This window comes from Cryptomeria japonica, chromosome 9, assembly GCF_030272615.1.
Source record: "Cryptomeria japonica chromosome 9, Sugi_1.0, whole genome shotgun sequence".
Classification (NCBI taxonomy): Eukaryota; Viridiplantae; Streptophyta; class Pinopsida; order Cupressales; family Cupressaceae; genus Cryptomeria; species Cryptomeria japonica.
Window position 1 is genome coordinate 47,073,446 of NC_081413.1, and position 25,880 is coordinate 47,099,325.

Genomic DNA, 25,880 nt, shown 5'->3' on the forward strand with positions numbered 1-25,880 from the left:
AGAATAGTAAGAGGGAAAATGGAAATAGAGAAACAACTTTTCAACCCATAGATGGGTAATTAATAATAAAAATTACCCGCTGCAGAAGCCCACACATAGTTCCTATGCTAGATAAGCTGAGCCAATAGGTAGTATGTTTACCAAATTCATCACATTGAAGAAAAATAAACTTTTTATAAAAATACCTCTGGCACATGCAAGTTTTTGCCCAATCCCAGTCCAGATATTTTTCTTTTGTAGCTTTAGTCCTCAATAGGAACAATCTCTTGTTGACACTTGGCATCCAATTTCCTCTGTAAACTTGAACGAAAGCCATGCTCCTGTTCCGTCCATTCGTCCAATTGCTTTTCAGGAATTTCGTCCCCCGAATGGTAGGAAGACGAGCACTCTATCTCCGTCGGTGAAATACTGGGTTCCCTGCTGATTTTGTTATGGAGCCAAAACTTCTCAGCAGACAAGCACTCCAACTCTTCATTAGACAAGCACACCAACTTCTCTGTAGACGAGCCCTGCAATTCATAATCCTCACAAGTCAATTTCTCCAACTTCTCTGTGGACGAGCACTCTGACTCCAACTTCATTTCCGCCTCCAACCCCTTCTGCTCGTTCCGGAGCGAGAAGTACAGATGGAACAACTCGTCAACAAACAAATTCTTCAACTCCTCATTAGAAAAGGAGTCCAACTCCAACTTCTTTTTGGCCAATGTCATACGGTCTTCCTTCTGGCGCAACAGCTTGTAGCAGATTGCCAGCTCCTCTGTAGATAAGCAGTTCAACTCCAACTTCTTTTCCGCCGGTGTCATACGGTTTTCCTTGCTGGTTTTCTTCTGGCACAACATGAGGAGCAACCTGCAGCAGGATGCCAGAACTGAAAGACAGAAAATAATGAGGAAAGAAACGGCGTTTCCAATATAATCTGTGAAGGTGTAGATCATACAGAACAATTTTGTTGTATCCATAGAAGAAACGGGATCTTTGGAGGACTCATCAATGTTGCAGAAACTTCCCTGATTACCTATACCATGAGAATCTTTTGGTAGTTGCTGATTATAATTGATTCATGTGTACATGACTACTGGGATATTTGTACAGACTGATAGAACATCTTTAAATAGATATTAGACAAAAGACAAATCTGTGAAATGTATTTTGATCTTTTTGTGTACCATTTAGAAACTATAAGTGAACAAATTAACTATAAAAACTACTAATAAACTTCTCTAGATATATATTTCCTTCTAAAGATTTAGAGAGCCTTCTATAATATTTGCCTTTGTGTTGTTGGTAGATGATTTGCAGATCATCTTAGTTGTCAAAACAAAGCTGGCAAATGAATAGTCGCAGTCTCCCCATCTACAAAATTTGTTGCGACTTTTCTTCGAAAGAAGGCAATTTAATTGAACCCTACAAATAGCGCAGAAAGGGGAAAAAAAATAATCTGCTGCAATGAATAGAAATTTGTTGGCTGTATGCTTTTGTAAAATCTTTAATATTGTAGAAGATAAACAAAATTTCTCTCTTTATTTGAATGCCAATGATACTAATTTCTTTTTATATTAATTTTGGCTATTCTTTGCGCATAATACCTAATAATTTTTTTTCCATTAATTTAGAATAAAAGTATACCTAAATTAATGTATAATAGTATAGTTGTATTTGGAATAATCAACCACATGAAATTAAAATAATATTTAAATAAAAACACATATTTCTCCCACTTAACAACCTTAGAAACTACATTGCAAACTAACTTTATTTTCAATAGAAACAATGGTTTGGAGGGCCTTCAAAACTTGTTTCACCCGATCAGAAACAATGACAAAATATCATTAAAACTCTTCAGTAATTTCTTTTTTTTAAACGAGAGAAAATTCAAATCATCCAGAAATATATAAATTTGTTTGAAAAAAAATTCCACAGTGCAGTTGATGAGTCAGACATTTTTAGAGATTTATTTCTAGAAAATTACACTATTCAGATGATCAAGATATTGTGTGAGCTGCCGTACGTCATGCATGACTCTTCCTATACCAATTGTATTACATAAATATTTTTTTCAAAAAATTTTGTATAACATTTTTTGGTTCGTAGTTATTCTAGTTTCAAAACCGCAGTATAAAGTCAATAACATACAGATTATTTATCGTTATACACCATTGATTTTAAAAAGAACAAAGAGCTAAAATAGACAGGTCATTTCTTTTTTTCCCGAAATGAAACGAATTGGCTATATTCACAAATCTACGGTCAAAACTGTGTTAACTGGACGCAAGACGATTCAAAGCATCCACACCATTCGTTTTGCCTTTAGTTTTCTCCTCAGATTTCAAAATCTACCCGCTGGAAACAAAGATAAGCCACTCATACATTCATATGTGGATTGACAATTACCAATACATACCCGTGGATTCTTTATTTTTCTTTTTATTATTCTTTCCCACTTATTTCTTTATTTTCATTTTTATTATTCTTTCCCGCTTATTGAAAGCGTTATGTATTTTATGTAATTTGGTTTTTTTCAGAGGTGAAAAATAAAATCAGCAAGCTACCAATTTTTATGAAACCCCCTCAGCAAAGTGTATCAATTAAATAAACAGTGAATGCCACGAGAACTGACATGATTGATTGGTTGACTGCAGGAGTATTTGCCTATGTTGGAGTCACGAGAGAGATTCCCATCGACTCAGAGGTTGCGACCAGAGTTGTCGATTCAGGACATGATTTCTATTGAGGAGATGGGTCTCACACATGTGCTATATGTGCCCAAGTTTCGGGCAAACATGGGTTTGCTGACTGCACTGGCGGAGAGATGGCACTCCGAGACTTGCACGTTCCATTTGCCTATGGGGGAGATGACAGTGACGCTGGAGGATGTCTACAGGATTTTGCATATTCCGATCGATAGAGAGTTGATTCCATATGATCGAGACGGAGACAGAGAGGCACTGAGACGGGTATTTCAGGATCCCGGGTTGGAGATAAGAGCAGGTCACGTGGCATGGGATACCATGACCACGACAGGGCTAGCGTTGCCGGCTGTTATTGGAGGAGCCATCAGTGGTTTCTTATGTCCAGACAGGGCTACACGGGGATTGGCAGTTGGCTGGGGAGGAGCATTGGAGACACTGATGACAGAGCACACCAGATATGCATGGGGGCCATGTGTCCTGGCACATTTATACTATGAGCTGCATCAGTTTGTTTACCACGGATCAGTGGGACTGGGCTGCGGAGTGACTCTCCTACACGTGTGGGCATATGAGCACCTGCCGATCACATGACCTATCCACTTCAGAGGCAGAGGGCATGGACGGAGTTTTGTGCATTTATACGATATGATTACATCACAGCCTCGGATTGGTCGATTGGAGCATTGGAGACGCGTCATAGATGACATTGATATGGTTATCTAGAGGCCATACCTGGGGTGCGAGGAGTGGGATGACCATGCAGTGGAGCTACCCTATGCATTCAGGAGCAGGTATCTTATTGGGCGGATGCCCTATATTCTGGAGAGGCAGCTTGTTGACAGGGTATGCAGACAGTTCGACCGGATCCAAAAGATGTCGCGAGGCTCGGGCATGTATGCCCGTACAGTCACAGATCAGGTACAGTTCGGGCCACTTCTATCATATGATCAGGCCGTGACACAGATGGCCGAGATGATGCCATTACCATGGGACATGTGGCCGGAGGTAGAGGATGCAGGGATGGACGCAGAGTATTCTGCATATTGGGCACAGCATCCATTTCCGAGGTTGACAGATCCAGGAGAGCTGCTGGAGGGAGAGGTGGGAGGGGATGATGATGATGATGGTGGAGGAGATGGAGGTAGGGGCCGGTGGAGGTGGAAAGGAGTGGTGGGGGAGAGGCGGGTAGCACCTCGGAGGGAGGGAGGACAGGAGAGAGCAGCCCAGGTGGTGAGAGGTCGGGGTGGATTGCCCCTACAGGTACCAGCAGCACAGGGTCCTAGAGCACAGGGACCTAGACAGGTGCAGGGACAGGAGCAGGTGCAGAGACAGGTACCTATTCAGGCACCTAGACAGGTACAGGGGGAGGCACAGGTGCAGGCACCTGTAGAGGAGGGGCCACAGGCAGAGGCTGAGGGTGGAGATCCTGAGGAGGATGAGCTGCTAGAGCTGAGAGAGATCTGCCAAGGCCAGGCAGATGAGATCCAGGAGTTGGAGCGAGAGAGGGATCGCCTCAGGATCAGGCTCAGGGACACAGAGCGGGAGAGAGACCAGGCCATCCAGCGATATATTGAGGCCGAGATAGCTCTGAGGGCAGGGAGGCGGGCAGCAGAGGATGCAGGGGCAAGCTACGCATATGTGCTGCGAGCCGGAGAGGAGATCGCCTCCTGGAGGGATCTGTACTATGGTGCCGTGCCAGCGGATCAGCGGGCGAGGAGCTTCCATAGATCGTCGCGCACAGCGACGGCTACGGGAGGGAGTCGTAGGAGGCAGGCATCCAGCGGTGGGGTCATGGGTCCTCCACCACCACCAGACAGGCAGGGGGATCCTGGAGCGGGACCATCTAGAGCTCAGACTCCGTTGAGGCCAGGCGGCTCCGAGGGAGGGAGTTCATCATAGCCATAGAAGGCTTCCCTTTGTATCAGTATATGTATCTTTTTTGTATTGTAGACACCTGCGGGTGATTTTGTAGCCATATGATTCTTTTGACATCTTTGTATCATGACACTTTTGATTATATATATGAGAGATGATCCATTTTTGCGGCAGCTATATGCATGTGTACCTTATGTGATGAGATGTTCTTATGTGATGCATGTTTTATGATATGGATGCTTATATGATGCAATGCAATATATTTTTGTTCTTTTATGTTGTATATGTGATGCATGATGCAAATGTAAATGTATGTAATGCAAATGCATATGATAATGCAAATGATTATTTACATAATGAAAATGTGAGATGTGCTAACATGTGTTGTATGCAGGATGTGATGCAATTGTGATATCTATATGTATGTATGAAATGCTTATATGTGGTGATGCAGGTGTAACTATATGAAATGCAAATGTTTTTGGTGTGTCATTATACTCAATCATGTGATAGCGGACTACGCGGACTCGAGAAGGATGATGGAAGTCAATCAAGAAAGGGGGATGAAAGATAGAAGATATGAACGTGAAAGAGCTTCTTGTGCATTATCATCATTGAGCTTTATTATGGCAAAATAGGTTATGACAATCGAGGCATCTGTTCGGCCCAGAAAGTCATTGTACCTGTTTTCATGGAGATAAGACAGTCACAAACAAGGAATGCCCCTGTTCACACTAGACTCACATTGTCCTCATATCCTTGGACAAGTCATAGCATTACTAAGAGACAATCCACAGACAGCAAATGCAAATAGGTGACGATACCCCATCCTCGCCTTTCTAGTCAAAGACATCCTGGAGATAGAATCTCTAGTCAGAGACATCCTCGAAAAGCTAAAAGACATGTCACCAAAAGATAAAATCAAAAGAAAACCAAGACTCGACACCAACATCCACTGTAGTCCTCAAGTTTAGTGTCTCTTGTCACTTGTATAAGTCTTATTTTATTGTGGTCACAATGTTCACTTTCACAGAAAGGATAGATAGCACTGAACCATAATGTTGTCTGAGTCTGTTGAAAGATTTGATTTTGTTGAAGCTCATTGTTGCTGTTGTGTCTCATCTAAAACTGACTGAATCCATGAAGCTGATACTTTATTGTGGAGAAGATGGAACTTTATTGTGGACTGGCGATGCAGATGTTGCTTTATTGCGGATTGTGCGCGGATAGACTTGAAGGAAGCTGGAAGAAACTGTACTCCTCGAAACATGTGATGTTCTCAGTTCCACACCCATTACTAGACGTAGGATTGGCCATAGTCACAGATAGGATCTGATTTATTATGGATGGAAAGGGAGTGAAAAGGGAGGGTTATGGATGGCTAACCAATCTTAGGTAGATCAATAACAAGCCATGATGGGAATGGGTAAGTTTATTGTGAGTGAATAAGTTGTGAGTGTGTGCAAAGTGAAAGGATGAAAGAGAATCCTGAAAGAGGGAGGAGCAATGTCTCTACGCATGGCGCTGGTGACCCAGTTTTCACCATGTTACTTGCCCAGGGCGCCACCGAAGTGGTTTTCACCGTTGGACGAAATTATTTCTCTTTACTTTTTTCGATTTTTCAAATTTTTTTTTTTTTTTTGTTGTCACAAGGCGCCTGTTTGCCAGGTTTTTCACCAAGTAACGATTTTTTTGTTTTATAATTTTTTTTGTATTTTTGAATTAGGATACTCTGAAGAGCTTATGTGTAGAACCTGCGAAGGTGCATGCTATTGATAGGATCTTCCAAGGGTTCCCCTTCTGTAGTTGAGAGCTGATATGCCCCAGATCCATATACTGCTGTAATAATGTAAGGACCAAGCCAGTTTGGTTCGAACTTGCCCTTCTTATCTCTGTCTTGCTGATTCTTGGGGTTCTCTCTGAGGACTAAGTCACCTACCTCAAATGTGCGAGGCTTAACTTTGTGATTGTAACTGTGACTCATTCATTGTTGGTAAGCCTTGAGATGATTAAAAGCAGTGTGTCTTCGTTCCTCCAGCAGTTCTATTTCTTGTAAGCGAGAGACTCTGTAATCTTCATCGTTGATTATGTTTCTCAAGGAGACCCGTAAAGAAGGTAGCTCGACCTCAATAGGCAAGATGGCTTCAGTGCCATAGACAAGTGAGTAGGGTGTAGCTCCTGTAGGTGTGCGGACACTTGTGCGATAGGCCCAGAGTGCAAGATTGAGTTGGATATGCCAGTTACGGCCAGCGTCGTCGACTGTCTTTTTAAGGATTTTGAGAATTGTTTTATTAGACGCCTCAGCTTGGCCATTACCTTGGGGGTAATATGGTGTGGAGAAACGATGGGCAATATGGAAGCACTCACAGAGTTCATGAACATCCTGATTTTTGAAAGGACGCTCGTTATCAGTAATAATGGAAGTAGGAATCCCGTATCGGCAAATGATGTAGTTCAGGATGAAGGTAGCGATTTGTTTCCCAGTAACTTGTGTGAGAGGCACGGCTTCAATCCACTTTGTAAAATACTCTGTGGCTGTGATAATGAATTTATGTCCATTGGAAGAAGGAGGGTGAATCTTGCCTATGAGATCGAGTCCCCACTAACAAAAGGGCCAAGGAGATGCAAGTGGTTGTAGTTCCTGTGCTGGTGCATGTATGAGGTCTCCATGAATTTGACACTGCTTACACTTCTTGACAAACTGATATGCATCTTTTTCCATAGTAGGCCGGTAGTAGCCAGTTCTGATGAGTTTCTTGGCCAAGGTAGGACCACTAGTATGCGGACCACATATCCCTTCATGCACTTCTCGTAACGCAATCTGAGCTTCGTCACTCTCTAAACATCTAAGAAGGGTCCCATCTAGACCTCGTCGGTATAGGGTATCAGCTAAAATGACGTATCGAGAGGATTGGCGAATGAAAGTACGGCATTGATTGTTCGATAGATCGGGAGGTAAGATATTGTCGCGAAGGTATGTGAATATGGAACCATATAACTGGGATTCAGGACCAACAACACATATCATTTCCGTAGGAGTGATTTCATATGAGGGAATCAACAGGTTGTCTACCAGGAATTCATAGCAGGTCTTATTTTGCGGTAGATCAATGAGCGAAGCAATTGTAGCCATGGCATCAGCAGCGCGATTCTGTTCTCTTGGTATCTGCTCAAACTCTATCTTTGCAAAGTGCTGTTTCAGATCATCTACCAGTTGTTTGTAAGGCATTAGTTTTTCATCTTTTATTTGGTAATCATCAGTTGCTTGACGGATGACAAGTTGAGAATCCCCAAAAACACGAAGTTCTTGGATCTTCCATTGAACTACAATTCTTAACCCAGTTGTTAATGCCTCGTATTCCACTATATTGTTAGTGCAAGGAAATGATAAGCGGTATGACTTTGGTATAGAATCGCCTTGGGGAGTTATAAAGAGTATACCCGCTCCTGCCCCATGCTGTGTATATGAGCCGTCAAAATATAATTGCCATGGCTTCACATGTGATATTGTTAAAATGGACTCATCTGGAAATTCTGACTGTAGAGGAGCATCATCTATCATGGGAGCATCTGCCAATTGGTCTGCAATGGCTTGTCCTTTTATAGCTTTTCTGTCCACGTATTCAATGTCGAATTCACTCAAGATCATTACCCACTTGGCCAGTCGCCCAGTAAGTGTAGCTTTGTTGAGAAGATATTTTAGTGGATCAATTCTGGCAATCAACTTAGTCTTGTGAGTGAGCATATAATGTCATAATTTTTGTGAAGCAAAGACCATAGCGAGACATGCACGCTCGATTGGTGTGTAGTTTAGCTCATATCCCACCAATGTGCGACTGATATAGTAGACTGCTTTTTCCTTGCCGTTAGGTATTTGTTGTGCTAGGAGTGCCCCCAGTGCTGTCGGAGTAGCCGATATGTAAAGTAGCAATGGTTGATCTGGAATTGGTGGCATCAAAACTGGCGGGTTCAAAAGATAGTCTTTGAGTGTCTAAAAAGCCTGTTGACAGTTCTCATCCCATTTGAACTTGATGTTTTTGTGTAGCAGGTGCTGGAAAGGGTTACGCTTATCTGCAAGTTGTGCTATGAATCTTCGTATGGACTGGAGTCTCCCTTGTAAAGATCGAAGTTGACTGATATTCTTGGGTGGCGGCATGTCCAAGATAGCCTTGACCTTCACTGGATCAGCTTCTATTCCTCTTTTAGACACAATGAATCCTAGGAGCTTCCCGGAGGTTACTCCAAAGACACATTTCTTTGGATTTAGTCTTACCTTGTACTTTTCCAGCCGATCAAAGACAACTGAAAGTATGTTCAAGTGTGTATCTCTGTCTATTGATTTTCCCAAAAGATCGTCAACATAATCTTCCACTGTTATGTGCATGAGATCATGAAAAATAGTGGTCATCGCTCGTTGATAAGTGGCGCCTGCATTTTTCAGCCCAAAGGGCATGACATTCCAACAGAAGGTTCCCCATGGACAAGTGAATGATGTTTTATGTTGATCTTCAGGTGCAATCCTGATCTGATTATATCCAGAAAATCCATCCATTAAAGATAACATTTCATGGCCTGTTGTGAGATCAACGATCAAGTCAATGTTTGGTAATGGGAAATCGTCCTTTGGACAAGCCTTGTTGATATCTCTGAAATCTGTACATATTCGGATGCTGCGATCCGGTTTGCTGACAGGTACTAAATTGGAAATCCATTCAGGATAATCAATTGGGCGTATGAATCCGACATCCAATAATTTCTCTAGCTCTGCCTTGACTAGCAATGCCACTTGTGGATGCATTTTCCTTAATTTCTGCTTTACTGGTTTTGCCCCCGGTTTGACTGTCAAATGATGCATAACCAAATCCGGATCCAGTCCAGGCATATCAGCGTATGACCATGCAAAGTTGACTTGTCGTTCCTTGAAAAAGCTTATGAATTTTGCTCTCTCGGCCTTTGTCAATGATTGAGCCAAAAATATGTTGTGTGGAACCTCTGTTGTACCAATGTTTGTCTTTATAGTCTCCTCTACCAACATGGATGATTTTTCCTCGTATGATGCTGGGAGAATGTCGAGCCTTCCATCTTCGGGTGCCTCAGAGAGGTTTTCACCCTCAGATACGTCCTTTCTTTTTACTTTTTTGGGGTCAGATAACGCCACAGTGTGGTTTTCGCCATAAGACCCTTGTTTTGTTTTTATTTTCACATTTTTGCGACTAGAAGGCCCGACACTTTCACCAAAGTATGCTATGTTGTTGAGCTCTATGGCGTATCCTGCTTTGTGGTCTCCAGGGGGAAGATCATCTCGAATGCCAAGATAGTCGACAATAGCTTCGTCATTTTGAAATGTATCAAATTGTGTTGGTCCTTCATGATCCCAGTCAATGAGTTGAGGATGAACAAGGGGAAGGTCATTAGTGTTTTCTGAATTTGCTGGACTAATAGTGAAGATGTGGTTATATTCAGGTATGTCAAGGCAATCGTCGAGGTCATCGATGGCACTCTCCTCATCAGTTTCGATCGTGAGCGAATCCAAATTGTCATCACTAGTAGAGCCTTCTGGGACAGGTGTCCTCATCCTATGTGATTTTGACCTAGGACCTTGAAACGAAGCTTCTGCGGGATCCTTATGTGTTGGTTCTTGACCAACTCTGAACTTTTTGTAAAATTCCTCCTCCTCTGTGGGTTCATCTGGCTCTCTGAATGTTTCAGTGAGCTCATAGTCACTGGAGGATTTGTCTGAACCCCATTCCCACTCATTGGAGTCTGTGGAATAGTAATCCTCTTGTTGAACTTCGGCAACTTTAATTCGCCATACCTCTTTTGTTCTTTTATTATGTAGTCTGGGATTCAGAAAACCAAGCCCCTTGGAGCGTTCCCTTCTTGTAGTTAGCTCAGGTTGTAAGGGCTCCATGACACCTTCTTTGCGTAGTCCGAGAGGGCGTTTTCCATCATACCCGAATCTTTGCAAAATTTTGAAGCCTTTGCCATAGTTCTCACAGGGTATAATAATCTGATCATGTGTGTCCTCTTCAACGTCCTTATAGAGCATTTTATATAAATTTTCTTCTTCTAGTTCGCCCCATCTTTGAAAGATGGTAGGATCCCATTTGAGCATCATGATGGAGATTTGCTTGTTAGGATGTGGCCTCCCATATTCCTTGGGAGAGGTCATGACTTGTCGTAAAAACATTGTCTGATTCAGAGTGTATTCTCCCATGCCTTTGTCTTGAAACTTGGCTCTAAGTTCACCTTGTTTGGATGTCGAGGGCTTTAATGACTCAGGATCAATATATGCTGACGAAGGAGTAGCCTCACGATTGCTGGGAATGATAGTCTCAGTATGTGATCTCAAGTTATTACAATATATGAATGGATTTGGATCACCATTGACCGTTACCTCGACTCCATTGTGAGGGAACTTTATGCATTGATGGTATGTTGATGGGACTGCCCTCATTTCATGAATCCACGGACGTCCTAGCAATATGTTATACGTGAGATCTAGATCTAGGACTTGACAAACCACATCCTTTGTGACTGGCCCTATTCTTAGTGGTAAGGTGACCGTGCCCTTGGACGAGCGCTCTTCATCATCATAAGCCTTAATGGTGATTTGGTTTGTAGAATTTACAGCTTTGTCAGAATATCCCAATTGTCTGATGGTGCTCAATGTACAAATATTAAGACCTGCTCCTCCATCTATCAAGACTCGCTTTATTCGATGTTTATGTATGAAGGCTTCAACATGTAAAGGTGCATTATGTGGCTGACTTATGGAGGCATCATCGGCTTCTGTAAACGTAAGGGAATGTGGAATAGATAGGTATCCCACCATGGCTTGAAACTGGTCCACATTCAGATCAGTAGGGACGGCAGTGTCTCTCAAGATTTTGTCAAGGATAGCTTTATGTGCAGGGGATATACGTAGAAGCTCCAGAATGGAGATGAGCGCGGGTGTTTTCCCTAATTGTTCTACAAGGTCGTACTCAGGCTTAATTGATAAAGGATTGGTATTCTTAGTGGAGGCACCTGGCAATGTAATCTTACCTCGACGGGTTGTAACATGACATTCAGAGGTAGATTCGGACGAAGATCCCACACCTTTTAGGACAATCTTGGGTCTCTGAGAAGGATTCTCAGGATTTTTGTTTTTGATAGTGATAGTAGAAATATGATTGTCCATTGAGATGTGATTGATAGTAGAATCATAATTGTAAGGTGCTCTAGTGTAATTGGCTTGATCATCTGTGACTTTGCCTTTTCCTTTGTCGTGTTTTGGGAATGGTTCCTTAAACACCTCATGTTCTTGATTACATGAATGTCCCTCAATCTCTATATCTCCTCTGTCAATGAGATCTTGTACAATGTTTTTCAATCGATGGCAATTATCTGTCTTGTGACCCTTGCTCTTATGAAACTCACAAAACTCATCATCATTCCACCAATTTGGTTTTACCTTTGGTTCATATGGAGGAAAATCTGGAACTGTGATCACTTTGTTCGCCACAAGCTTTTTGAATACTGATTCAAGTGGTTCTCCCAATGGGGTGTACTTCCTTCGTGGTTTAGAAGTCATTTGATTGTTCACTTGATTGTTTATAGAACTTGATCCTGAAAAGATGAACTTTGGTCTCACTGTATTAGCATCAACAACACCATCATTAACTGTGTTCTTGTTCTTGTTCCAAAATTTTGGTTTGTCCTTTCCTTTAAAGTCCTCTTTGTTTTCTTTGAATAGTTTGATAACTCCTTGTTCAATTAAGACCTTTTCTGTTGCTAGGCCCTTTTCAATAACGTCCTTGAATGTAGACAAACAAGCTTTTCTGAGATCATAGCCAATAGCCTTATTAACATTTTGTGTGAACATCTCCACCATTTGTTTTTGCGGGATTTCACAAGAGCATCTGCTAGCTAAGTTTCTCCATCTTTGTAAAAATGTTGCGAAAGATTCTCCTTCCTTTTGTTTAGTATTGCACAAGGTAGTAACTGAGACATCTGTTTCAATGTTGTAAGAGAAATGCTGAATGAATGCCTCTGCTAAGTCGCCCCATGACTTAATACCAGGAGGTAATTGAGAAAACCATTCCATAGCTTGATCGTCTAAGCTCTGTGGGAACAACCTCATCAAGTATGTTTCTTCTGCCACTACCTCAATGCAAGCTGTGAAGAATTGTCTTATATGTGCCTTGGGGTCTCCTCTCCCTCTATATTTGTCAAACTTTGGTGTCACAAAGTGTGGAGGAAATGGAGGCATTGGAATGCTCTTATCGAAGGGATAAGGACATATATCTCTCATAGTGTATGTAGGTTTTGATGTACTCATGTCCTCCACTTTCTTTTGTAAATCTCTTATTTGTTGCTCCAAATTATTTTTGGGAGGAGATTGATTTCTTGTAGCATACCCCATGTTTGAAACACCCATTTGAGGAGGAGCTTGTTGCATGTATGGATGATACTAATCGTAGACATGTCCATATGGAGGTCTATATTGTTGCGACATATATGGAGCACTTGGCATAACTTCTTGTTGAGGGACCCCATATCTGTTTTGTGTGTATAAACCATATTCAATAAGCCTTTCATTTTCTATTGTGTTGCCCCCAATTTTGACATGAGGTCTCCTTGTGTCAAAATTTTGAGGATGTCCTTGAGTATCCACTTGTTTTGATTGATTCATACCTTGAGCATGTGATTGAGCATAAGGCCTCCATGATGGTCCTTGAGTGTAAGTATCATATGTTTGAGCTTGTGTATGTGGGATTGCTAGCTTTTGAAGCAAAACTGATGGTGACTCAGGCATCACATTACTCGGTCCTCTATTTCCTCCACTATTTGGTCTCCTTTGATCCATGTTGGGTTGAGTTTGTCGTGAGGGTCAACTTTCCATAAGTTGAGATAAGTCAAAATCATGTGGTATTTTAGCTCCACTATGTGCCATCATGTTTAGAAAGTATTGTCGATCTCTCCTCATTATCTCTTCAACCAATCTATTGAATTGAGGATTCATTATGGATTCTTCTATGTCTGCTGATAATATTGAAGAGTTGTCCACTGTGTCATTGTGTGTAGCATTGTTGTTTATAGTATTTGCGCTTTCCACATTTGGATTGTGTCTATAAACATTCATGTCTGGTAATGTAGTGTGCTCAGGATTGTAGAATAGATCATTGTCATACAAATAAGAACTCATGTTTACGGATTCTTGAGCTTCTTTAGCTATTCTCCTAGATTTTTGAAGGCGGGTTTCAACCATGAACTAGGTGTTAGACCAAGATGTGAGAGACTAGATGAAAAATGAAAAGAGTATGGAAGACCAAGAGTTGTATGGAGTGTAAGTGAATCTTGAGGTGTACTTGCAATGTCCAAAGTGTAAGACCAAGTATGTATGTAGTAGAGTAGGTGTGACTTCCAAAGAGAGGATCATTTCTCTTGATGAGGTAAGCTGACCTTGACTCTAAGTAAGACCAAATGAGACCCAAAGGTAAGAAACCTTGATGAGGGACCACTTAGCAAAGTGTAGTTGTATGTAGTGTGTTGAAAGAGTATAGTGAGGACAAGCAAGTGACCCTTTTTGACTCAAGTTTAGACAAGTATGAATGTAAAATGAGGTATGAAGCAATGATGGACTGTGTGAAACCTTAGAACAGGCTGAATGCTAGATGAAACCTGAAGAGACAACCTAAGAAGCTCAAGTATGTCGAAACTAATTTTCTTTGTTTGCTTGACTGTTAAAGTTTTCAAATCCTGACACAGACACCTCTGTATACTTCACAGACGTGATTCCAAGACACAGACGCCTCTCTGTTTGACACAGACGCTGATAAAAACACAGATGCTATTCTGTACTTCACAAACGCGCTTATTTGACGCAGACGCGGTTTGAACAGACACAGATGCGTTTCTGTAACCTTAGTGCAATTTTTTCTATCTGTGAAGTTGTTTTGTTGTGACCAAATCTGATTTTTCGACTGTTTTTCGTGACAAGAGGACACAATGTTGATGACTCAATGTTTGCAAACTGTTTAGACTCCAAAAGTGTGTTGTTTGATGTAAAAAGTTTTTGCATACACTTGAAGACACAAAAGACACAATGTTTTGCTGTTTTGTCTTGAATGTTTGAGTGTTTAGCATAAGACAAGCACAAATCTTAGGGCTGGCCAAGACAATAGTTGTTGATCCCACATAGGGTTTTACCCCCGAGGCTACGCTATTCAGAGCGGATACTTAGATGCTTGACCTCACTGGCTCCACCCTCAGCACTCACTTCTCGGGTCAGCCAAGCATCAGTCCCCATGAAAACTCCCCATGGCGAACTTTGTATCTCTACTAAGAACCGTATGTGTGTGGGCCGCTACCAGAGGTCCGACCTCCTGCCTCAACAACTAGAAGGATTTGGGCATCTAAAACAAAGAGGTGCTAGTAAGGGCATCCGCTTGTGTGGCCATACATGCGGCACTTTCAGCTCTGTAAATACAGAAGGCTCCCAGCCGGTAGGGGTTACGCCCTACAAATGATCAAATAAATTTGATCAAACGGGTTTATGGGGAGACATAGTGTCGGTATGAACTAATCAGCACACGTTATTCATAGTTTTCACCATGAATACATTTGATTATAGTGGTTTGGATGAGGTGGGTTTTCCTCGCTACCACTTGGGTCGTTCTCTTCTCACTAGTAGTCCTAATGACCACACGGGAAGACAGGCCCTCTAAAGATTAAACAAAAAGAGCCTATTGCTCAAGACACAAAAGACAATGATTCAATTTTAGTGCACCAATTGAAGTGTTTGCTAAGCTATGAAAAACAAGGCACACAATCAAAATTACAAAACCTTAGCTAAGGCCCTGCAATAAAATTGTTAGTAGTTTGGGTTGTTTCAAATGATAACCCCTTCCTGCAAGCACACAAGTTAGGTAAATTTTAGAAAACCCAAAAAGACTTTGTGAAAAGGGGCCTTCAACAAAAACGTTTTTGCCTCCAAAGCAAGCTGCACAAACCAGGTTAGCTAGATCTGCAAGGGTTAGCCGAAAATAAACCAGATCTGAAACCCTAAGTACAAAATCCGAAAACCCGAATCTCAGAAAAATTGAAATTGCCAAACAGAAAGCACAGACGCTGCTATACCAGACATAGACGCGTCTGTATGACACAGACGCGGTTCTGTTATGCACAGACGCGCTCAGAGATCACAGACACTGTTAAATGACGCAGACGCGGTCTGATGCAGCGCAGACGCGGTTAGGAATCACAGACGCACCTTTCGGAAACCTGCAAAATAAAAATTGACAGAAACACAGACGTGATTCCCGATATCTCAGACGCTTCTGAAACACAAAAACACGATCCGAACACTTGCAGACGCAAAAAAAACCTAAATGTCGTCGAAAAATTGTCCGATCTGCAACTTCAAAAATGCAAAATCTGCAACAAAAATGTTAAATGCAAAGGGACAAGAGTCCCACCGGGAGTGCCAAAATGTATATGGTGAAAATGGATAACAATAAACAACAATATTGAAAGGCTAAAATGAATCCAACCACTAAACCCTAGCCTAACAATGAACAAAGATCCACCATAACATATGAAGATAACCTAAGACAATGTAAATAACTCAAAATCACAAAGATTATACCATCACATGTCCAATAGGGTTTTGATCTCCATTCTTCCTATCTCCATTGATCTTGCTTGATATATTTGCTCTCAGATTTTTATATGCACAAGAGCTCAACAAAGAACGGAATGTGGTTGCAAGTAGGATCGTAGTGTAGCCAAGTACTCCAAAATCAGTCATTAGTCATTAGGATGTCTCATTAGGGTTTGACAATGAAGAAAGCATCTCCTTAAATAGAAGACACAATGAGAAATGGAGGGTTAAGATTGAGAGGTGTAAAAAGAGAGGTCGGCTAGGATTAGAGGGTAGGTAAAGGAAATAATAAAATAATGAAAGGGGTAGGTAGTGTATGAATTAAGAGATGAATGACATGTGTCATGGGTAGAAAAAGCTAATGAATTAATTAAATAAATAAAGATTTATTTATTTAATAGAAGAAATAGGACAATTAAATAAATAAAATATTTATTTAATTTAGGAAAGGGATAATTTAAATAAATAAATGTATTTATTTAAATGAGAAATAAGGCTAGAAGAGGATAAATGAATTAATTAAATAAATAAAAATTTATTTAATTAATAGAAGAATTAGGCTTAGATAATTAAATAAATAAAATATTTATTTAATTAGACATGACAATTTTAGGTGTCTACAATTTCCATTTTTGAAGATTTGTGCGTTCAATTGATTTATTTAATTGAATTAATTCCTCTTTCTTGATTTCTTTCCTTTTTTGAAGATTTATGGCAATTTGATTTATTTAATTAAATATACTAGGATATTTAATTAAAATAAATAAGATAATTGTTTAAAATGATTTACATGGAATGATTTAATTAATTAAATAAATATTTAATTAATCTTGGGTGATTGATTTTGCCATGTGACATTTGATGATTAAAGAATTAATTGTGTTCTCAAGATTTATTTAATTGCCTTTGGTTAGGACCTTGGTGACGTTGTTGAGATTAGGGGCCCATGGTTTAGATGACCATTTTTAGGGTATTACATTTGCCCCTCTTTGAATTAATGTGCGAGCAGCGCGTTGGTTCAAAGAATAGTTGATGTCTAGGAGATACTAGTTCTGAACTTGATTGATCACAAACTAGATAAAAAAGCGAGGTGTTTAGTTTGATTCTAAGCGACAAAGCTGAATAAAGTCTGATTAACGTGATACCGTTCCGAAACTTGATTGAACTTGGGAATGATAGAAAACAAAAGATACCAAACTTGAACTTGATTGATCAAGAAGCGGATCCTACTGATCTAGAACTTGATTGAACTTAGATACAGTGAGTGATGATAAAAATCGATCTTGAACTTGATTGATCAAGATACGATGAAGATAAATTGTTCAGCTTGATCAAGAAACAAATAAAATGTAACACCTATTTAGATTTAGCATGATCAAAGATACTCTTTAAACCCTTGATTGAGTTTAAACAAAAAATCAGCTTGATGAAAAGCGATGGAATTGATTAACGTAAAGAGATTGATTCAGATAAAAGACAAATATCAGCTTGATATGAAGCGATGAAACTGATATGCCCCTAGCGATAAGATCTTATTTGATTTTCTTTAGTTGAAAAGATTTTTATTTGCTCAACTTTCGATGAAGATTTGAAAATTTTCTCAACATTGAAGAATGTGAGGTCATAAGGTCATGAGGATGCCCCCTCAGGAGCGAAATTGAAAGATAGCGAGGGTACATGATGATAGGCAATTTTTTAGCGATGATAAGTTGTTTGAGCACAAATTGATTCAAAGGAATTTTTGAAAATTTTGCATTGATTGATAATAAATTGAGCGCAAAGTTGATTTGTAGAAATTAAATTGAGATTCAGCGTTGATTCATGAGAAATTGAGCGCAATTAGAAGAGAGAATGAGCATTTGATGAAAAGCACTAAGTGGTCCAAATTTTGAAATTGACTAGCAAAATGATCTCGATTTTCAATTTCGATCCCAAAAATGGACTCAGGACAACCGATTTACAAGCTCATGATTTGATTTCATCGTACTTGTGTTGATTGATTATGAGATGTTCTATATGTATGCATTTCTTTTCAGCATGAATGTATGAATGCAAATGGAATATGAGTTTTTATTTTTGTTTCTTTTCATATGCAAATAAATGAATGTGAATGAGTAATGAGAATGAGTAATGCAAAAAAAATTTGTTTTTCTATGCGATAAGATGAATGCAAATGAATGATAGTGAATGTATGAATCGATATAATATGCTTATGTATGCAGCTAAACATCTCAAAACATAAGTACTCGATCAGAGAAATGATGAAAAGAGACCACTTAGCGAAGAAATGATGATGCTCCAACTCTCATTCAGCAGACAAAGAGGAAGCATTGTTACTATACCGAAATCACTCAAAATTCACAAAATGTAGAATGAAATGCAAGATGAGATGCAAAATGAAATGCAATCCTAAACCTAGTCATTGGATTTGAACAGCTTAATTTTCATCATTAAGCGGTTTACAATTATAGCATGCAGAATAGAGTTCATTTCTTTTCATGTGCAATATTAAGGATCTTGTCTGCAATGACCTTTTTTCATTCATATCCTTGGACAGATTTCGCAGGGACTCAGATTGCATGATGAAGAAATTTCCTCAAAACAAACAAAGAAATGATATGGACCTCCCTGTAGCATTCAAATAAGTAGAGTTGAGGTATGTGAGGCGATTCCACCTTGATGTGAAGGCTCTTATCACAGACACCCAGCTAATTTAGATGTTTCCAAATCATTGGGATCATTCCTACAAGCAGAAAACAAGAAAATATTATGTCCCCAATCCTTGCTCCTCTTAGGCACAATAGACTTCCTCGAGTTACTCAAAGGGATAATAATCGAAAACCAATATAAAAGACAACACACAAAAAAAAAATTCATGCATATCTCAAACAACTTAGTGATTGTTTTCAGTTTTGTTGTTTTGCTTGTTAACTAAGTGATAAAACTCTTTAGTAGTCAAGAGACAGGTAACTGACTCGGAGTGGATGACCAGGCTACACTAACGTAAGGTTGACATGGTTGACACTGCTTAGGACATGTAATGTGCTCTTGTCAATTACCTAAGACTAGGACATTGATCAGTTTCAAGCCATGAGGGTTCCAATGAACTAGGATGTCACCAAAATGACTGAAATATGTACAAGCGAAAGCAAAGATGCATGAAAGCGAGAATGCCAACGTTGCATTGATAGATGGATCGCTTGAGTACAAGAGGCGCCTGTTTGCTAGGTTTTCATTTGCTTTGCAGAGATTCTTTTATTTTTTCTTTTTCTTTTTTTTTTCTTTTTTTTCTTTTTTTTTCAGGACTTTTTCTTGTTTTTAGGATTTCTTCAGGACATTTTCTGATTTTTATGATTTCTTCAGGACATTTTTTTATTTTTAGGATTTCTTCAGGACATTTTCTGGTTTTTAGGATTTCTTCAGGACATTTTCCGTTGTAAAAGCTATTGGAACAGAGAATATCTAGGTGAAGAATTTCTTCAGATGGATGGTGTTAATCGGTTCATGGAGCTGTTCTCCTTCTGATGTTGAGAGTTGATAGGCACCAAAGCCGAAAGCTGTAGTGACGATATAGGGACCAAGCCAATTGGGTTCAAACTTCCCTTTGTTATCTCAAAACTGTTGATTTTTAGGATTCTCTCTGAGAACAAAGTCACCAACCTGAAATTCTCGGTGTCAAACTTTCTTGTTATATCCTCTGGACATTCTCTTTTGATACACTTTGAGATGATCAAACGCCACTTGTCGATGCTCATCCAGCAATTCAAGCTCTTGCAATCTAGATATTCTATAGCCTTCATCAGTAACAAGACCTTGCAAAGAAACTCTTAGAGATGGTATTTCTACTTCAATGGGTAATACTGCTTCGGACCCATACACCAAAGAAAAAGGTGTAGCCCCAGTAGGTGTTCTGATACTTGTTCTATAAGCCCACAATGCAGTATTGAGCTGCAGATGCCAATCCTTCCTAGATTTGTTCACTGTTCTGTGCAAGATAGTCAGTAGGTTTTTGTTAGATGCCTCTACTTGTCCATTACCTTGAGGGTAATATAGTGAGGACCAATGTTGTTTGATTTTAAACTTCTCACAAAGTTCATCTAGATCTTTGTTCTTAAACTGTCCTCCATTGTCTGTTATAATTGATGAAGGTATACCATACCTGCAGATGATATAGTTAAGAGAAAATAGAGCCATTTATTTTCCTGTTACCTTGGTGAGTGGAACTGCTTCTACCCACTTAGTGAAGTACTCAGTGGCAGTGATAATAAATTTATGTCCATTAGATGACGCAGGATATATTTGGCCTATTAGATTGAATGCCCATTGTTGGAAGGGCCAGTGCGTTACAAATGGTATAAGATCCCTTGCAGGAGCGTGGATAAGGTGCCCATGTAACTGACACTTTTCATAGGTTTTAGCAAATTTTATGGCTTCCTTCTCCATTTCTGGCTAGTAGTAGCCAGCCCTTAGTAGTTTTTGCACTGAACTTAGACCGTTTGAATGAGATCCACAAACACCTTCATGAACTTCGGATAATGCGCGTTGGGACTCCTTAGTTTCTAGACATCTAAGCAAAGTATTATCTAAACCTTTCCTGAATAAGTCATTAGCAATGATGACATACCGTGACGCGTTTCAGATTAGGTTTCTTTTTTCATTTCGGGAAAGATTGGCAGGGACAACTTGGTCACATAGGTAAGAGTAAATGTGGCTATAACGAGATGAGTCATGTCCAATAATAGAACAGACTACCTGGGACTCGGGAGAATCATAGGCAGGGTAATGTAACTCTTACACCAGGAATTCAAAGCAAAAATTAGACTCCTATAGCTGTGGTATAGATGCCAAAGTAGCCATCGCATCCGCTGCTCTATTTGTTGTTCTGGGTATCTGTTGAAATGATACATAAGTAAAATATTGCTTGAGGTCATCCACCATCCTCTTGTAAGGCATTAGTTTCTCATCTCTCGTCTGATATAGATCATTGATCTGGTTGATAATGAGTTGAGAATCTCCATAGAAGTGTATTTCCACAATCTTCCACTCGATGGCCAACTTGATCCCGTTTACCAAAGCTTCATATTCCGCAATGTTGTTTGTGCAAGGGAAGAGAATCTTGTAAGCTTTTGGAATTGAGTATTTCTGGGGAGTAATAAATAGTATCCCGGCACCAGAGCCATGTTGAGTAAAAGACCCATCAAAGAACATCTTCCATGATTGTTCAGTAAGGTGCATGATTGATTCATCTGGGAATTCTATATGCAGGGGTTGATCATCTTCAAGTGGAGCTTCAGCAAGTTGGTCTATGATAACTTGTCCTTTGATAGTTGTAGGTTCTACATATTCAATGTCAAATTTTGTAAGGACCATGACCCATTTGGCCAATCTTCCTATAAGCGTTGCTTTACTAAGAAGGTACTTAAGCGGATCAATCTTGGCTACCAGCTTAATAGAATGTGCCAACATATAGTGCCTTAATTTTTGTGGTGCAAAGACTAATGCTAAGAATGCTTTTTCTATTATAGTGTAACTCATTTCATATGACACCAATGTTCGGTTGATGTAATAGATAGCTCGTTCCTTTTTATTGTCATCTTGTTGTGCCAGAAGTGCCCCCAATGAAGTATATATAGCTGATATGTACAAGATCAGTGGCTTACCTTGAATCGGTGGCATTAATATGGGTGGATTAGAAAGATATTCTTTGATTTGCTGTAAATGGAGTTCACAATCTTTATCCCAGTTGTATTGAATCCCTTTCCTTAATACCTCCGTGAAGGGTTGAGCCTTGTCAACTAGCTGAGATATAAAATGCATAATGGACTGAAGACGACCTTGTAGACTTCTCATCTGACTGATATTCTTGGGTGGAGGGATGTCCATTATAGCTTGGACCTTTTCAGGATCAACCTCAATTCCCTTTTTTGAAATTATGTAACCAAGTAATTTTCCTGATGTGACTCCAAATGTACACTTTTTTGGATTTAAGCGGAGCTTGAATCTTTCCATTCGATCTAATATGAGGCCTAGCTCTTGAATGTGTGTAGATATCTTCATAGTTTTTACTAGGGTGTCATCTACATAATCTTCCATGTTTTTATGCATCATATCATGGAAAATAGTGGTTACTGCTCTTTGGTAAGTTGCTCCTGCGTTCTTTAGACCAAACGGCATAACATTCTAGCAGAAGGTTCCCCACGCACATGTGAAGGTAGTCTTCTCTTGATCTTCAGGTGCTATCTTGATATGATTGTAACCAGAGAATCCATCCATTAATGAATACATCTCATATCCAGCAGTCATATCTACTATCATGTCAATGTTGGGCAATGGAAAATCATCTTTTGGACATGCCTTGTTGAGATCCATAAAATCTGTGCAAACTCTAATAGATTTGTCTGCTTTTGATATAGGTACTATGTTGGATATCCATTCTGCGTAGTCTATAGCTCTGATAAATCTAGCTTTTAGCAATTTCTCTAGTTCAGCCTTGACTAGTAGTGCCACATGAGGATGCATTTTTCAGAGTTTTTGTTTGACTGGTTTAACTCCTGGCATAATAGAGAGATGATGCATGATGAGATCAGGATCTAGTCCTGGCATATATGAGTATGTCCATGCAAAGTTAATCTTCTTTTCTAAAAATAGATTGGTGAAATCTTTTAACTCTTCTGCTGACAGTGATTGGGATAAATGAATGACATGCGGTATCTCTTGACTCCCAATGTTCACTGGCTGAGTTGGTTTAATCAATATGGAAGATCTCTCCTATAAGTGGCTCGGTAGTATATCAAGTACCTCACCTTTAGGTGCCTCATAGAGGTTTTCACCTTTGGGTACATCCTTTATTTTCTCTTTTTAGAGTCTGACACCGCCACAATGTGGTTTTCACTATCAGATCTTTTATTCTTATTTTTCTTGTTTTTGCGACTAAGATACTTGATATCCGCTTCAGTCATGTTTTCATTTTGTTCGCTGGTGGAAGAGTACATGGGTTCAACTACATTGAGATAGTAGGCTAGTGTATAGTCATTGGCAAAAGTAGGCACGTTCAAGGGTTGGTTATAAAGAGTATTATCAATCAATTCTGGATGTATTAAGGATAAGGTTGGTATAGGCTCAAGGGAGTTCACAGTACTATCATCATTGTTTCGAACCGACCAGTCGAGTTCCAGAATACTACCTTGCGTATGTGTGTCGAGACCAGGAAGAGTTACGACACGATTATCATCATTCATGTTAGTATTTATTGGACCTAACTCAACCGACCTACTTCTAGCATCGTCGTCTACTTCAGACTGGGCTACATACCATGGTATAATAGTAGACAGTATTTCATTATTCATGACAGAGTAGTCATAATGCGTTGTTGAATAGTTATTGTCATAGATAGAGCTCTTGTCTGAGCCATCAAAGTCATAGGATGGAGTTGCTGACTCATCTTCAAGTGGTTTAGTGAAGGTATATATAGTATCAACACCCACATCCTTGATGCTGCAAGTTCCTTTTTTGATTTGGTTCATTTATTACTTGCATTTGACACACTTGTGGACATGACTTTGACGATTCTATTAACCCCTGTTGTCTATTCCATTCAACTTCTTCTGGACTGATGACTGGTTCTCTTGCTCTAGCTTCTAGTTCTTCTTGTGTGATTCTGTAATTGATTTGTCTTGTCTCATTAGGAGAATTGGTAGGTGAAGGACTTGCTTGTGTCCTTTCTTTCTTCAGCTATCGGTCATAGTCTTCTTGTCTTCTTAATCTGATTTCTTCTATTTCCTTTGCATTCTTAGGTGTATCAGCTCTTGTGCGTCATCTACGGTATCCCTGAGTTCTTCAAGCATTTCTGTAGTAGATGTATCTGAGATGTGATCTGGACCCCATTCATACTCATTTGAATCATTTTTTGAGTCATCTACTTGTTGTCTGCCAGTATATGTGACCGGAATGTTCAGTGGTGCAAACAATTCTCTGATTCTATATATTTCATCTCTCATATCCTCTGGAGCATCTACTTCATGTGGTATCATAGCTAATACAACTGGAACTTGATTACCATCTGTTTCCTTTCCCTAGGTGGTTAATTCTTTTTGTTCACCATCACATTCCTCCTGAGTTTGTTCAGTATTAATTTCTTGTGTTGTTAGAGGTAGTACCTTTTTCTTCCACTTACGTTGATGGCAAGGTGTGTGCTTCTGATCTGATGACTTTCTTGGATCATATCCCAGTCCAGCTTTATCATTGGTTGACTTAGTTTGTAGCTGAATAGGTTCAACAATACCTTTTTGACATTTGCCAAGAGGAACAGTACCTGAATATCCCATGCGTTGAAGCATCTTATAGCCTGGACCATATTGCGTTGGAGAAATCTCACAATGTCGTATTTCTTTATCTGTGTTGTCTTCTTTGAAGAGCGATTTAAGAACATCATCCCCTTCTATTTCATTTGCAAGAGAAGTAGAGGATTGTATAAAGGTGCCATCATAAATGACTTTTGGAGTTGAATTTTGTGGCCTCATGCCCTCTGATGGTTTTCCTGACTGTCTTGGTGATCGAGGAAGAGACATGAGTGAGAGTATAGGCTCTATCTTGTAACCATCCATGCCAGTGTTTGTGATTTTCAGTTTCTTTTCCAAATCTTTTAGCAAAGATTCTAAACTTTTAGTTGTGGAAGCTGCTCTATTATTAGGAACAAAAGCATCAGCACCTTGCGTTAATGCATTGCAGGCATAGCTTGTATCGGCAGGAATATTGACCTCTACTCCATTATAAGGAAACTTCAGACATTGATGGTATGTAGATGGTACTGCTTTCATTTCATGAATCCATGGCCTACCCAGTAAGATGTTGTATGAAAGATGAAGATCCAAGACTTGAAAAATGATATCTCTCTCCACAGGTCCTACTCTGATTGGTAATGATACCAGTCCCTTAGAAGTTCTTTCTTCTTCATCTTAAGCCTTGATTGTTATCTTCTTTGTTGGATCAATAACATTTTCAGAGAGTCCCAACTATGTTAATAGATTGTAAGTACAAATATTCAACCCAACGCCTCCATCTATCAAAACATGTTTAACGCGGTGTTTATGGATCATGGCTTCAATGTGTAATGGCTGGTTATGTGGATGACTCAGTGAGTTATCATCTTCTTCAGAGAACATGAGGTAATGAGGGGAGGTCGGGTGACCTACCATAGATTGAAACCGATCTACGTCTAAATCTTTAGGAACACTGGTGGTAAGTAGAGCCTTGTCTAGGACTTCTTTATGAGCAGAAGAGATCTTAAGAAGTTATAGAATGGAGATCTAAGCATTGGTTCTCTTTAATTGTTCAACAATACTATAGCCAGGAGAAGACGATGAAACTGGTTGCTTTGATTTGGCCATGATTGTGTCTGTTTGTTAATTTGGCAGTTTTGATGTTGTTTGATCAAAAGTGGAGGAACTATCTCCTGGGAGAGAAATCTTCCTTTGAGCACGAGTCATGGCATTAGCAGCTTGTGCTTGATTTTGATGATCCTGGACTATGATCACATTACAATATTCAGGTTGAACAAATTCAATCATGTTGATCACATTATCATTTTTAGTGTAAGTATAATTGAATCTAGCTCCTCCCTTGGATTTTGAGGAATCTCCTTGTTCATAAGTCGGTAAGGGATCTTTAAA

General features: G+C 39.7%; 1 protein-coding gene across 1 annotated transcript in view; it reads right to left on the minus strand.

Moving 5' to 3' along the window:
• Positions 1–242: 242 nt before the first annotated feature.
• The window catches only part of LOC131858262 (uncharacterized), an 87,700-nt gene continuing 62,062 nt past the window's right edge, over positions 243–25,880 (minus strand). The window contains exon 3 of the mRNA XM_059211453.1: positions 243–849. Coding sequence (XP_059067436.1) covers positions 243–849 — 607 coding nt within the window. The remainder of the gene's footprint in view (positions 850–25,880) is intronic.